General features: G+C 38.1%; 1 protein-coding gene across 1 annotated transcript in view; it reads left to right on the forward strand.

The window, feature by feature from the left end:
* PCCA (propionyl-CoA carboxylase subunit alpha) overlaps positions 1-16,705 on the forward strand; it is a 284,602-nt gene that overhangs the window by 41,262 nt on the left and 226,635 nt on the right. The window contains exons 5-6 of the mRNA XM_082774792.1: positions 943-1,056; positions 2,547-2,600. Coding sequence (XP_082630918.1) covers positions 943-1,056; positions 2,547-2,600 — 168 coding nt within the window. The remainder of the gene's footprint in view (positions 1-942; positions 1,057-2,546; positions 2,601-16,705) is intronic.

Below are 16,705 nucleotides of genomic sequence, written 5' to 3' on the forward strand. Positions count from 1 at the left end.
AGCCTTATTAACGCATAGTTACTACAAATCTTACACAGTTTAAACAATGGCAGGCTTCCTTAAATACGTGCTGGAAGGGAGCTTACAAAAGGAAAGCAAAATGGGAAACTGCTTTTTGTTTTGTGGGTCTGTGTGTATCTTGATTTGTTTGGAAACGTATAGGTAAAAGAATTCTGAACTCCGAAAACATGTTGAAGAGCAACCTAAATGAAGTTTTGTAACTTGTGTTCCCTGAGTGCGTGAATGAGTTCTCATTTTCTTCAAACCTAGCTGTTTTATTATTCCTGGTAAAAATATTTATCGCTCTTGTGTAGTTTAGAACTGTCTAAAAAAATGTTTGACAAATGCATATAAATGAGGATACAATGGATCAGGAATCAAACATGAGCCTGCTTAAATAATTCTCAAGATTTTCTGGTTCACGTGTAGTGATATTGAACTCTTTAGTCATAGGCTTTAATTTGTGCATGGTGCTGACCTGATGCTGTGCAGGGACACTCACTGCATCCCTTCATTCAATTCACTCTAATTATCCCCAACTTCCTGGGGAGCCTGCTTAGAACTGGTCATGAATGTTTGTTATTAAGTATTAAGATATTAGACTACCCTGGTTACATGTAACAAAGTAGTTTTTAGACTGAATTTACATATAGATGATCAGTATAGGAAGCTGAAATTGTGTTTGTCTTGATTTTATTTGACCAAATTCAAAATAATATATTGGAATAAAACATTTGACAGCGACTTAAGGTCGGAGTTAAATGAGATGTAATGTTATTGTGTGAGTTCCTGTACGTCAATGTTGGCAATTTCAGCGTGTGTTTTAGAGTGGTTACGGTATGTAAATCACCCTTGAAACAATCAGATTTGTGTGCATATTTCAGGATGATGGTAATTATTTTTGCTGGGAGCATCTGTTAATGTGGAATATTCCCTCCTCAGGTTCACGTGAAAATGGCGGACGAAGCTGTCTGTGTTGGCCCAGCTCCCACCAGCAAAAGCTACCTCAACATGGATGCCATCATGGAAGTCATTAAGAAAACCAGGGCCCAAGCTGTGAGTCTGAATGAGTCTATCTGCTGCAGCTGTTTCATATATAGAAAGCAGAAAAGCCAGAGTTTGTATTTTTTTTAAAGGTGTGTGGGGGGGAAGTGATTGAATATGCTATTCCAGTTAGTTCATGTCACATGAGTTAAATGTGTCCGAAATCGCTACTGGAAATCAAAGGCTTTGTAGCATCTGGCAGCACTGGTCGCTGATCCTGCAGGTGGCTGCTGGATTCAGCTTTCACACCAGGGAGCAGCTTCAGTTCATTTCCAAATTTGCTAGGGGAAAAAAAAAATCCCAATTAGTTTTGAGCGCTAACCCTTTATATGCCATAATGGCTTTTTGAATGTTTTACAAGTGTGTCCAAAAAAAGGCTCCTTCTTAAACTTGGTTTGAATCAGTTTTTGACTTGTATACACGTGGTACTTACAAGAAGCTGCATTCTGTTTTAGGATGTTTACAAAATGCACTTCAGCCCTTATTTATACATGTGAGCTATTCTGCCTTTCTCCTTCCAAACTGGCCAGGGATTCAAAGCTTACCAGGGATCAGTTGGAAAAACTAATGTGTAGTCATGTTCACATGTCCAATGTTCTTTGTTCTGACAATGAAACAAATGTGTTATTCAGAGCTACTGTAGACAGCATTTTTAAAGTAAAATTTGATGGATGTATTTGAGCAACACTAATTACAATCCTGATCCAAACCATTTCAGGGTAATTCCTTTCAAAGGAGATGTTTGATATGGTGCTTTTAGGGATCCAAAACTTCCTTATAAAGAAAATGACTCCTATTTCCTTCCCTCAGAGTTTCTGAAAGTAGATTGCAGTTGTTTACACTCTTTAAAAGAGGGTGGTAAAATGGCTTGTACTTTGTCTCTTGAAGTATATCAGATGAAGAATCTTACGAGTTGCAGAAAGAAAACTTTTCCACCACACTCGCATCAAGTAATTATACAGGGTTTATACTGGGGCGTGAATAGCAAACTGGGCATATAAGGATGCATCACTTATACTAATGAGACAGTAAATGCTGTTCTCCAGCAAGGGTCGCTAGAGGTAGGAGGCTCATGATTGTGGACCTGGAGTGCTGTTGTGAACAGAGCTAAAATGTATTTTGGGGTGAAGAGTGCTTCACAGTGGTTATTGAGAAGAGTGTGGATGAGTATAGATGTAGAAGTCTGCACTGATGTAAATGTGGCAAAAGGGACTTAAAAAGAGCAAAAGAACAAAGTGAGCACGTCAGTCTCTGCAAACAGCATCTGTCTCTGTAGTCAAGTAAGCAATATTTGTTTCAGAAAATTAAGTTCAACCAGTAAATTTTTACAGCTTTACTTAAGACAGCTAAATCAATGTGTTATGACAGCTTCTTAAGTTATTCAACTAATTTAAATGCTTACTGGTCTGTTTCACCTTCCCTGGTATCTAAAATGTGTTAGCAAATTTGGTGTCTGGCTCCAGAAGTCAATCAACTTAAACTTCTTTGTTTTATTTTTACAGGTACACCCAGGATACGGATTTCTTTCAGAAAATAAAGAATTTGCTAGACGTTTGGTAAGTTGTTTTCGTTTGCTTGGCTGCAAAGTATGCACTAGGTGGTATATATTCATTTCAAGCCATCTGAGGAATCAATACACCAATTCAGGGCAGATTTCAAGGATATTTTAAGGGTGTAGTTGCAGTCTATTTTCTTTTGGGAAAAGGGGAGGTGCTTCTTTGTAAGAGCTATACTAAGGACATAGGAACTACTCAGCTTTCTTGCTTGTGCTTGTACTGTTTGTGGCTGCTCTGTAAAACTGGGTCACTGAAATGATCTAAGTTGAAAGTATCTGTTTTTTAAATGATCATTTTGGTGACTCATAGCACAGCTGGTGAACAGCTGTATCAGCAGCCCTGAAAAGGTGCCGAACTGCACTTTCAGGATAGAAATAGAAAGCTGTTTAAAAACTGGCTTCTGTGCTGGAAGTCATGTATTGTAGAACTGCATCCCCTGAAAGGACCAAAAGTGAGTTGAGGGTGGTGTTTTCACTTCGCATCTGAATCTATAAAAAAATTCCTCTTTTGCAATCTCCTTACTTCTGTGGGGTTTTTGTGTATCACAGAAACTGATACGTGGCTTTTTTTTTTTTTTTTTTTTACTGACTTCCGTCGAACCATGTCGCTCATGAAATGCTGGAAAAATTTTAATTTGTTATTTTTTTTATAGGCAGTAAGAGAAATTTGTTACAGTTTTCAAGAGTCATTTATACCTTTTTTTTTTTTTTTTTTGATTCAGTGTAGAAACAGATGAGGAATGTGCTTCTGTAAAATCTCTTCTGTTTTTAACATTAATAGAATAGCTCTTGTTTCTGCATCTTCCTTTATGTCCCTTTTGGCTCAAGTTCTAATTGTAGTATAGACTGTTACAATTCAGTTAGTTCTTTGGTGATAATACCACCCACTCACCAAGGAAAATATTTGGGAATGAACTCGGATTTTTATGCTTCTTAGCTGGCATGCTTCTTAAAAGCCACCAGATAAAAACAAATGCAAGTTCTGTGTGATACTGAACGTGTCCTGCTGGTTGCTGAGTGGTGGTGGTATTCTGTTAAAGTTGAAAGGAATTCTAAACAGTTGGCACTCGCTGGGTTTTACCAAATCTAGGGTAATCTCTTGCATGTTATTTTTATGTAGTTTAGAGGCTTTTTCTGTTCTGCTTCCTGTATCAGAGCCTCTTCTTAGAGGGAAGATTCCTGGTTTAATTTATAACAAATTATGTTCCTGCTGGATTGCACCAGCACGATAACTGGCTTTAGTTGGCAGTTCCTGTAAAAAAATAATGAATGAAACGGAAGTACTTGATCATGCTATTATGTGGTATATTTTGCTGCCAAACTTTGAAATTTGATAGTTCTTACTCCAAACTGGGCATGCGTCCTAGTAATCTGGTTATTATTTGGTGATGTAAATTACAATATTGATGACATGACAATCTGGAACAATTTTTTTTGGCGGGATTAAGTAGAAATGAAGGAAGAACAAACATTCCTGTAGATCCCCTCCCCCTTCCTTCTCATCTTTTCACTCAAATGCTTTAATAGTGAATTCCTGAAATAACGTGGTCACTAGAAACGTGTTCAATTTGGGTTGGTGCTACTGCCTTAAAGTAGCTTTTAATTGAATTTCACAAACCTGGTGTGTTCTGTTCCCTAAAAATATAGTAAAAACAAGTTCTGCTTTGCTTTCTCAGAAGTCTCAATTAAGTCATAATCATGCGTCCGTTCATGTCAGAGGATCTAGAATATCGAACCCCTAGTGAGAATTGGTGAAATGATGTCTTCTTATCACTGAGGACTACTACTTTTTTTTTTTTTCCAGACAACCTGATTAATGTATTTAGGAGGAAAGCTTGCCTGCTGCTTCTCTTCTTTATTAAAGCCTGTAATAAATGTTACAAAACTGTTATGAAGCTGGCAAGGATGTGCTTTTGTTCTGTTTTCATCTTTCTCCGCACTCCTTTCTTTGCACATATACTATTTTTTTTTTGAGTTGCTGAAAGTACTGATATACTTGTGAAATCTGGATTTATTTCTTGGTGCCTATCTTGTTTTTAAAGCAAGACTACCTAGATTTGGAAACACAAGTACACTAAATGTTTTAAACTTACCATTTTGTCTGTAACAGTGGTAATGAGCTCAAAGCAAAGCTTTGTCTTCAATTAAGACATGGAGGGTCAGTTCACATGTAATCCTACTGTGCGTGATTTGAACAAAGGCATGTCTTTTTGTTCATTATTATCTAAATGATCCATGGAGTAAGTGGACAGCTTTAGACAGTCCCTGTAAAGAATTCAATACATTTAGAGTACTAAAAAATTACCGTTCTTTATTTTTCTTCTCTCTACCCTTAGTGAGAGAAGGGTATTGGGATTCCTCTTTTTAGAATGGAGGACAGCACAAACATGTTTGGGATTTCAGGTAAATGATTTGTTGGCTCCAGAACAAATCTTCTAAAAGGTGATCTGGCATGTTATTCATAGTGATCCAATATGAAAAGCTGGGGCATTCAACCACCTTTCCAGGTGTATCTGCTCTGGTTGTTTTTGATAGCTTAAAGAAAAGGGATCCCCACTGCATTTATATCAAGGAAGTCAGTTAATGAGTTTGTCAAACTGAAGGTTGTTTTCTTGGAAGATAGCGATTTTAAAACAAAATTTCTTGAAAAACTTTTAAGGCTGGTATTTGAGGTACACTAGTTATTATGTAGAAGAATAAATTGTGGTTCTGGGCAAGTGAATGTAGTTTCTTTGAACCTTAACTTATAATTTTAATTCAGAAATTTGAGCTGTCCAACTTGGAGCTCTTGCAGTGCTCTAGAAGAAGAATCCATATACATTAGGGTTGTGAAGACCAGTGCATAAGTTGTTGCTTGTAGTTTGTGTGCCAATATATCTGTATGTAAGCAGGTTTTTTTTCCCTTTGTGGAATAAACACATAGTGTTCAATATTAACCTAAGTCTTAAGGTGCAAGAACAGTTTGTTTCTTCACGTTATTAAAAAAATTTGCTAGTGACCTCTGTATTTACGTTAGCTTGCTTAACGTATCCGATTACACAGAATTGATGCAGACCCTCTCTGAGAAGCTCTAACAGTGCTATTGTCTGCAGTAGGCCTTTGAAATTTGGCAAGGGGAAAGCCTTGAGACTAAAGACGAGCCTTTTGGTTGGCCTGTTGTTGGAAGATACTCTTCTGAAATTGCCATTTTCTTTTTCCTTGCAAATCTACAGGGCATCTGTTACAGTGGGGGGTGGGAGTGATGAGTCAAGCCTCTTCACATGCATGTCAAATGCTTTGAGATTGGCCCATGGTCTCGGTGACTTTTTTTTTCTTCTTCATTTTCTTCCTGGATAAAGAAGGAAATAGGGGAGAAGAGTGTGACAGAAAGTGAATGTGAGACTGGGTTGCCCCAGTCATTCTTTCAGTTTGAGAACTTCTTCCTGTGGTGTAGTTAGTAACGAGGAGGAGTCTTATTCCTGTAGCTGAAGTTATGTATGTTCTTGCTTTATGGCAATGGCCAGAAGCCCAAACCTTGATGCATGGTGACTCTGTACTTCAGTTACTTGTAATGGGATCAGTTCTCACTCTTTAAATAAAAGAAAAACACAAATGAACTTCTTCCCCCTCTGCCACAGAAGTCCCTTCTGAAGTTATTGAGGGGAAGAAGGGTAGGGAAAAAAAAGAACAAGATTAACACTACTTACTTACAAAGTATAGCACGAAAAAATACCAGTTTGTAGGGTTTACATCTTCAGTGTATTTTGGTCACTTGTAGGCATGTATATGATAAAATTCCTACTTCCACGGGTGGTGCATTGTGATATATTTTCCCTCAAAGCCCATGGAATTTGTGCATAAAATAGGTCTATAAATGGTAAGAATTAAGGTTATAAGTTTAACCTTTAATCTGGAGTATTCTTCTTTTGAATGCAGCCTTGACAATGCTGTCTTGACATTGTTTCTTCAAGCAAAAAAAAATCTAGTCCCCATGCTCTGCCAAAATACCCTCCTCTGCAGTAGTAGCCATACACATGGTGGGACAGAAGGATTCAATTTTGGGATAAGATATGGATCTTTTTGGAATACCTAGTGAAACCTCTTTCTACAAGTCTTTTGTGTCTTTTTAGCAACTACTGTTGGGGAGAACTAAGGGGAGAACAAAGCAGCCAGTGCTATTTTTCTTTACCTTTGAAGCTAGATTAACATTCTTGGTGGAATTAAAACAACAACAAAAAAAAAAGTTGTCTGAAATAAATGGGCAAACAATACACATAGAAGTGGTTAATCACATGTTTGTAAATGGCTGTATGCTTGAGATGGAAAAGGTAAAACAAAGAACTAAGTATATCCCTTTCTTTAGGGGGATGCATGTCTGACCTGTAAGAAACTTTGTTTAAGTGGATCCATAGCCCTACACAGAGCTAATTATGGGATTGTCACCTTTTAAAATGCAATGTTAGTGGCAGTAGTGTTTCCTTACAGTTGTTGTGTATGACTTCATTATTTCTAAGTAAAATTTGAAATTCCTTTGATTCAAGACATTACATTTTTTGGGTAGTGTTTGGTGTCATTCATTTGCTGTTCCCACATGGGTTGCCAAATGGGAAGCCAGTCAAGTAAGTGGTTGGCATTTATTCTTTCGGACTTGAAAGGTGATGGGTGGGGTGGGGGTGAAGATTTGGAAGTTTGGTATCAGGAATTCTCTGCTTATGGCAGAGATTACATCAAATAGCAGGGCGGACAGAGCTGTTGATGAGGGTTTCCTATTCTGTCCTGCCATGCAAAGTATAGCGTTGCTGCTCAAGCAGTCTGTGGTGGCTTAAGGTGCTCTGATGGAGACTGCAGACCATGCTTCTGCTGGGTGATAAACAGTAGACAATGTTTTTATTTAGGTGAACATGTGATGTAGGTGCCCCTAGAAAGGTTCTGCCTCAGAGACTGTGATGTTGATGGGAGACTTCTTACTGTTCTGGGACGGAAAGCTTCCGAATGTTATTGAATATAATTGCATTTAATCCCAATTAAACTTTTTGTAGAAATAATCTAATTATCTATAGGATCGGGTTGTGTGAAATCCACAGGAGGGACAAGTAGTACAGGTATTAGATCACCTGCAGTGTTTGTCAGACATTATTAGCCCTCTGCTAGTGCACGTGAGCTAGAAAAATCACAGAATTATGGGATGGTTGAAGTTGGAAAGGACCTCTGGAGTTTATCTGGTCCAAACTTCTGCTCAAGTCAGGCATCCTAGAGCAGGCTGTCCAGGTGACTTTTGAAGATTTCTAGGAGAGAACCTCCACAGCCTCTCTGGGCAAGCTCTGCCAGTGCTCTGTCATCCGGAAAGTAATGAAAATGCTTCGTGATGTTTAGAGGGAACCTCCTGTGTTCCAGTTTGTGCCCATTGACTGCTGTCCTGGCACTGGGACCAATGAAAAGAGCTATCTGAACTATAAGAAAATAGAATAAAAAAAATAAATCCATTATTTCTTGATTTGTGGTTATCAGTTCTAGTGAGAATAGAATGTTCTTGCCCTTTTTCCACCTTTGTGGTTATTAGCAACTGTATGTCTATTTTTTCTTTGTTGTAATAACATAATGCTATGTAATTTTCCTTTTATATAGGCAATATTGTTTGTTTCCACTTCCTGCCTTTTTCTGCTATTGATTTGTAACGATGCAGACAAGCTTGTCTGGTTGTCACAAGCTCCATCCATTTTGATGTAATGTGATTTGTTAATTTGTCCTATTCTAGTATCATTGATGTAAATTAGTATGGTAACCTTGAAAATGTCATGTGGGTCTGCTCTGTTTCTAAATTAGTGTTAGATGTCCAGTTGCTACTAGTGGAGTTGGATTAGACTTGAACAGTTAAGGGTTGATACGTCTTTTGAAATAAGAACTGTTGTCTCATGGATTTTACTTTACTTTTGTGATAAGGTAAGCAGATACCTTACCTTTTGTGGTAAGGTAATTCTAAGAAGATGAAGCATCAGCTCAGAGTTCAGCCAAAGTGGTGCTGTCATATTAATAACCAGTTCTGTTTTCTGCCTGCACTTTTAAGAGTTAATTTATACTTTGACAATGGATGATCTATATTCAGTAGTCTTATGTTACAGGCTAAATCCTTAAGGTTTTTATGTACTTATATAATATATATAGATTATTATATATATAATTGCTAGAATATGCATATCAGGAAAATTAATTCTATTGCTGACTTTTTGGTATTACTATGGAGTTGAAGTATTATAGTGAAGCAATGATGTGTGTGATAAATAGAACCATTTTCCATCTCCCACTTCTGACTGCCGTTCTCTTCCGTAGTTGAAAACCAATTACAGCAAGTTATGGGCTAAAATCTGTCTACAGAAATTACTCTTCACGAGCCAAGAAGGGTGTTTGCCACATGGGCACCATGCTGTATTTTCATATACATTTTGTTGTCAGTAGTGGTGTCTTACGTGAGAGGAGACATACAAAATGTCTTCTGTGCTAAAGCTGTATTTTGAGTCACGGGGGAAAAAGAAAAAACTTGTTTTGTTTGTAGAAATGTGTTTTAGCTTGAAGACACCTGTACGTTGCAATAAGTGATGCTGTGTATTTGCTTTTTTCCTCTGCATTAGTGGCTTTTTTCTGCTGAGTCTTCATCCCTAGTTTATACCCTCTTTTAGTTGGGTCTTGTGGTTTTGGAGTTTTAGGGGAGTAATATCTCTTTCTGCCTGACAGTATTTTAGATTAAATTCTGACATACAACTCCTAGTGAAACCAGGAGTGAGCTTCACGAGGGTTGATCGCGACTGGCAACCATTTTTTTTTAAGGTGTTTGAGTGATTTCTGTATCAGCTGGTGAAAAAGATGTTAAATGAAAACATGCTTCTGAAGATGGCCTATTATTCTGGACTAGACAAAAATTTTTGGGGTGCTTTACTCCATAGTATGTGCTTTGACTGTGATCTTATTTTAGGAAATATTTTCTTGAAGTTAATACTTACATTCATATTGAATATTAGAACTTAATCTAAATTTTATGAAGTTAGAGTTTATTTTATGCTGCTGTTTGCTTCCTTTTGGATTGTTGCATCTGTCCTGATTGTTTTCACAGGTTTTTATACAACACTTGTAGAGTATTTATGTTGCCCTTACATTACATTGCATTTTGTTATGGAAAGCTTTCAAATATCCTGAATTGCTTCTACCACAACAAAACAACCCAACCTGCTGAAGGTGCATTGCAACAGGAGACAACTTCAGTTTTATTTTTTATTGTTGTGTGGGTCCACCAGTCACAGCAACAGTGGAAGCTGTAAAGTATGAAGAACAAGCTTTATATAGGCATGTAAACGTTGAATAAGGTCTCACATCATTAGAACTGGTTAACATTTCACTTTAACTCAGCCATTCAGTAGGGCAGGGACAGGTGATATTATATTGGGAGCCTGCTACAGGCCACCTGATCAGGAAGACCAAGCAGATGAGGCCTTCTATAGACAGAAGCAGCCTCATGTTCACAAGCCCTGGCCCTCACGGGGGATTTCAGCCAACCCTATATCTGTTGGGCAGAAAGCAAAGCAAGGCGTAGGTGATCCAGGAGGTTTCTGGAATGCATTGTTAATCCCAGGGTATAAATATTACCTCTGTCACCCTGGGTATGGAGAAGGCTGAGGTGCTCAGTGACTTTTTTTGCCTCAGTCTTCACCAGCAGGAGCTCTAGCCACATAGCCTAAGCCCCAGAAAGCAAAGGGACTGGAAGAATGAAGAACTTCTCACTGTAGGGAGAAGATCAGGTTTGAGAACAGCTATTGAACCGTGAGTTGCACAAGTCCATGGGACCTGATGAGATACATCTGAGGGTCCTGAGGGAACTGGCAGATGTAGTTGCTAAGTCACTGTCCATGATATTTGAGTTGTGGCAGTCCAGTGACGTTCCCACTGACTGGAAGAGGGGAAACATGACCCCCATTTTAAAAAAGGGGAAAAAAGAAAGACCTGGGGAACCACAGGCTGGTCTGACCCATCTCTGTGCTCAGCAACATCATGGAGCAGATCGTCCAAGAAAATCTACTAAGGCACATGGAAAATGATGTGACTGAAGCCAACATGGCTTCACTAAGGGCAGATTGTGTCTGACGAATCTGGTGGCCTTCTACAGTGAGGTTGCAGTGTTGGTATATAGGGGAAGAGCAACAGACATCATCTGCCTGGATTTATGCAAAGTGTTTGATGCTGTCCCCCATGATAACCTTGTCTCTAAACTGGAGATGTGGATTTGATGGATGGACCGCTTTATGGGTAAGGAATTGGCTGGATGACTGAGTCCTGGAGTAAGTCACCTGCTTATCAAGGCAAACGTGCTATCATTAGGAAAGGAAAAGTTGCTCCAAGTTGAATTCCTAACCTTAGAGCTTTCTGGCAGAAAATCATTTTATTTGATACCCTGAGGTTTGACACCTGTAGTTTTTTGTAAACTTGGTTGTGATTTATGTATGTAAGTAGGCATATACATTTATTTCTTTTTATATTGATCTCTTGAACTGCTTAATGAAATTTAGATTAAAAATAAACTTAGATTGTACATGTTTCTGATTAGGCATTTTTGCATATTCGTCCATCTTGATTTTTACATCAGGCTTGTGTAGGACACATGCGCTTGCTGAATAACATCTTACTGTTTCGAGGTAAGTTCTTTAATTGTTGCTAAATTACGGCTTTCAGTACACACAGGGTTAAGTGAAAAGGTTGCAGTAATATCTAGTGAGCTTTTTCCTTTAATGTGCTCATTAGCAGTGGCAAGTCCAGGTTTTAGCACATGTCAGTAATTTACATTTCATTGCTGAGTGGCTGCCCTTGTTCAAGAGTTGTTTCTAAGCCTGATGAATATACTTGTATTGGGAATAAACTGAGTAGAAGAATTGAAAGCCAAATACCCTGCCAGGCTTTTCAATGGGTGCTGAAGTTTCCAGTAGGTCACTGATTAGTAATGCATGGCACAGCAGGAAAATGCAAAGATAATGTCTAGAAGGTTACTACAGGTAGGCTCTACCATCAACCCCCTTTTTCTTTGTAACTACCTTTACAGTCTTACAGTTATTCTCTTCAAAATTCTTCTTTCTTGGCAAGCATTCTCTTAGTATAGGAATGTGGTGCATTAGATAGACATCCCAACCAGGTTACTTAATCATTCAGAGGTGGCACAGGAAAGTGATTGTTACTTGGGGAGACCTAGGAACAAATGATCTTATAGGCTGTATAGTTTCCTGCTATCAGGTTATGATGATAGGGATCCCTGTAAATATTTGCTGTAGCCCTTTTTTTCTTTCCTGTGCTTTGTCAGATACTGTCTTGTCTTGGTTTGAAGATGAGTGTGGTTAATACCTGTAATAGCAAATATATATGTTGGGATGCAGTAGCATTGTGTTTGGCTATTGAGATGCAAAACAAAGGTTGGTAGCTTTTTTTTTTGGGGGGCGGGAGAGGGGTGGAAGGGAGGCAGAGAAATGGGTGCTTTCATGTGGCAGCAGCTTAGTTTGGTAATAAAACCATATAATTATCTAAATGTATTCTTGATGGAATGATATTCTTGCTATTTTCCAAGCTGCTCTGACTGTTTACAGAGCACTATGTGGAAACTTATACTGTGAAATTCTGCTTTCCTTTGTAGAGAGTCCTGCATATATTTTCTGTCCAACAGGATAGATATTGCTGAATTTACATATGTAGGCAGACAACTAAGCATTTTTATTCCAGATGCCTGTTAGGATCATACTGACATGTTCTTCAGAACTCCAGCAAGAGAGTGTTGGTGCTTACTCTTTCCCACTCTCTTTCTAAGGTATTGTGAATGCTGTTTATATTCAAGCTGCTTATTATACAGTTTGGGGATGGGGAATGCATTAAACATTTAGAATGGGGGAAAAACAGCAAAAGATATTCCAGAACGTTCTTGTGAATAAAACCTGCCAGTTCATTGTGTGAGCACTTGGGAACCCTTTTATTAGCCTATCTGAACGTTAGGTAAATATATTTAAATGAGAATGTTTGTAGAAAACAGAATCATTTGAATATTTTTCACACGCTAGAAATATTTCATAGCGGCCTCAGTCAAATTTGGAATTCCCATTCTTAACTTGCAAAACAGGCTGGGAAGAGTGATGCCTTCACCACTGTATTAATGGACAGAAGGAATCTGAAGTGGTAATTCAGAACCTCAGTTGATCCAGTCATTGTGACTAGCCAAGAGCTAATAGTTTATGAGCTAACAGTTGATAGCATACCTATAGATGTTGCTGGAAAGATACTTTTCCCATTTTGACTTATAGTCAGAAACTGGAGAATCCTATACTCTTTCCAGATAAACTTGTCAGATGTTTTTCCATGTGGTTAAGACTCTTCCCTGTTCTGTACTCAGAAACCTGGAGATACTCACAGCTAGGCACGGGAAAGAGATGCTGAGACCAGCAGAAAAACAATCAAGAATATGCCTGAGTAGAGCTTGCACAAGTATTTTATGCTTCAAACTTAGAACTGTTTCATTTTTCTCATATTGTCATAAAATAGTCATAAAATATTGGCAGCCTTGTATCTTAGTGTTGGGCTGTGCTTCTGACTGGATCACATATGGAAGGGATGAAGAGTGCTTTCATTCAAAACAACAAACTAGTAGTGCTTTCATTTAGTAGTGCTTTCATTTAATTTCATTTCATTAGTAGTGCTTTCATTCAAAACAACAAACTAGTAGTTCCTTGTAGATCTGTTGATGGGAAGACTACACTATCTCCAGAATAGGTCCTCTCCTGATGGCTGATTAAGCAAATGGTGAGTACTGTGTGTGCTGTTGTCCTTTACCATCTAAGTACAGTTAAGTTGTACACCGAGGCATTGCCTTCTGTATATAGTTCTGTGTCTTGAAGGCAGGTGAACTGTTTGCTCTCTGGGACTTGGGGCTTTTTGGTGCTCTGATCTTTTTCTTGACTGATAGAATTGTAGCTTGGGCCTACCTAGGTGTGATCTGGTAGGAAAGGTTTATAAGGTTTATTTATAGGACAAAGCTGTTACTTACTGCACGAAAGGCAGCTTTGAGTCAGTTAATGAGTCTTTAATCATTGGAACAGGGTCTGACCTCGAATAAAACATGAAAGATGTTCCTACCAGTTGCTTTTTTTTGGTGAGGGGAAGGAATTACTTTGTTCTTAATGTAAACTTTTAATCCATGGGGGCTTCCCGTGAAGTGAGTGGCAGGCTCTTGTCATTCAAATTGTTGCAGTCCACAACCATCCTTGTCTTTAATGAGGATTTTTGGTGGCTGGCATCAAGTGAATTCAACATATGTGTAGTCCATATCACATTGCTCAAAGGACACTTCTCAAGTTGCTTAACTTAAGTAAAATGTGTTGTGGTACTTAAGGCATTAATCAATTTTTTGGGACAAAAAAAAAGCCAAAAAGTATTGGTCTGGGAAGACAGTGAGTACACATGAGTTTCTGCATCTTTTAAGAAACCAGAGAATCCCTTCTATAATGTATGCAGCAATATCTTACTTTATTTCAGTGCATATTTTTATTCCTCTTGCAGAAAAAACATTTAATTTTAAGGTGGTACAGAACTGAAACAATTGAATTCTGTAAGATGGCTGCTGTTATTTATGGATTCTGTTTTAACAATCTAAATATAGCACTCATGTTATACTACTGTGACCTCTTTTGGGCAAATTACTGTTTTTTTCTGTGCAAGGGGTTACCCAAATACTGTGTAAGCTTTTGTACATACAAAAGCTGAAAGTATACCTTTGTATATGTCGAGCATGCTTCTTAGCATGTCAGGGCTGCTCAGGAACCCAGTGTGTAAATTTGCTTTTCAAAGGCATGCAAGAGGAGTGCTACTAAGTTGTGCTTCCATCTATCCCACCTGGAGGTGTTCAGCTGGGCTTAGAAACTTGGAAAGAGTAAGTTCTCTGCCTAGGTTTTTGGGCAAGCTGTGCTTAACTTAATGGCATTAAATTCAAAGCCATCTTACTAAAATAGCATCCTGCTGTCTTAAAGCAGATTACCCAAATGATAGGAACACTCAAATTAAGATCACTTTGATTTGGATTTCGTGTGTGTGTGTAGACACTGACACATTTTTCATTATGTAATTGCTTAATTGTTTCCATGGGACTCTTGCCTCACATAAGCCTCAGTGTTTCTTTTTGTTCACCCTTCAGTGTTTGGATTAAGACAATATTCAAGCCTTGCATTGGGCACACATTTTTAATTTAGCTGGATGCCTTTGTTCATTTCTAACATATGTGACATTTTTGGAAGTGTTAATGCATTCCTTCTCTTACCATCTTGCTGTTCTTTGTCCTCTCCTGTTCAGCTTACATCGTGCTGCTTTCGTACATGTTCACCTCTTTTTCTTGTCTTTCTGCATTCAAGAATGTCTTGGCTGTTTCTTCTGGAAAGCTCAGAGGGCTCAGGGAACAGGTGTCCTGATTTTCAGTTGCTTCCAACAATGAGGAGTGATTTTAGATGGTCCTGTGTCCATTGGGTGGAACATGGCTTTGTAGTACCTGCCAGCAAGACTCTCCAAAGTTCCCTAGAAGGTTGTGCACACTGAGGTTTTCAGAGGCTTATAACTATTTGTGAGGATGGTAGAGGCATTAGTTATGACATAAGTATGGTTTCCATTCTGACTTCATAGTTCTTGATTCAAGTCTTCCAGATTCTGCATGAAAGACCTTTTCACCTCACGTTAAATAACAATTACAGTATTATAGCAATTCTTTCTCCTAGTCCAGCTTTTTGAAAGTTCTAACTTTTTGCAGATGCTTGGAGAAATTATTGTGCAAGAGATGTTGGAGTAGAAAACCTGAGTCCAACAAGATTTAGAATTTGATGAAAATATATTCAGGTAACAGTGTCCTTATGTAGAGTAGATAGAAGGGCACACTGACTTCTGCTATCACACAAGCTAGCTGTGTACTAGCTCAACTATAATGTATTATCATACACCCTTTTTTGGTACAAGTAAAGTTATCTACAAGATTTTGTTATACCCCAGGTGTTAATATTAAGTTAGGTTGTCTGGTAGATTTTATTTTTTTTTTTCCGCAACAACTTTTTATTTAGCTATTTCGAACTATACAAAACACTTTTCTAGTCATTTCAGTGCTTGATAACTTCAGGGTTCATTGCCCCTGTACATTTTTCAAATTATTAGCTTCCTAATGCATACAGCTTTAATTTACCCCCTACTGATATCCTTAAATGGGTTTTCAAGAAATTTGAAAGTGGACTACTATAGTTGTATTTCAGTGTTGGTCCTGACTGACATAGAATTTCTTAAGTAGCCTCCACAATTAAAGTGATGGGAGGTTCAAACAGCTCCTACGGCAAGAAGCTAAAGACTCTCTTGAAAGGAGATTTGTGTTTGGTATCCTAGAGTGTTTTCACTCTGCTTATTTTCTGGTGGCTTGCTTGTTGCTTTTGCAAGTGGTTTTCCTCCCAAATGTAGCTTAAATGTGTTAAGGGCAGTATTTGTTCTTCTGGTGTCAAATATTTATTAAAACTCTTAATTTTATTTAAAAAGAGAAGAAAATCTGACATGTTACACACGTTACAGCACAAAAAAAAAAAAAAGAATCTGTAAGGGGCAGCTTAAAGAATTGAGTACGTATATTATACTCCTGTGTTTTGATCATGTATTTGCTTGTTGTGTTTTGAATATAACTCAGGCTATTGGTTTAGGTCCAAATGCCAGAAAACTATGGAATTATTTTTCTTTGAATTGGCAATTTGAAATTTCATTGCAGCATAGAATTGAAGTAGTAAGGTTAAAGCATCTGCAGCACATTTATGGGTCAACTGTGGTCTATACCACTGTTGTCTAGCCCTCTTCTGCCACATTTCTGTGGAAAAAGCATTGTTCGTAAGGACTTCAACATCAGGCATTCTTCTTGTCTTCAGTTAAAACCAAATGTCGTGTTCCCTTCTCCCTCTTTAGCCTGCTCTCTGCTTCTTGTCCAGTTTTACTCTAGTTTCTGACTACTGTATGACAAGCAGAAATATACAAATCCATTGTCATAGATCGTATTGTATTGACACTTGAAAATTTGTGGCCAGAATTTGATACAAGGTAAAGAAGAGC

This window comes from Aythya marila (genome assembly GCF_965140915.1).
Source record: "Aythya marila genome assembly, chromosome: 1".
In the NCBI taxonomy this organism is placed as follows: domain Eukaryota; kingdom Metazoa; phylum Chordata; class Aves; order Anseriformes; family Anatidae; genus Aythya; species Aythya marila.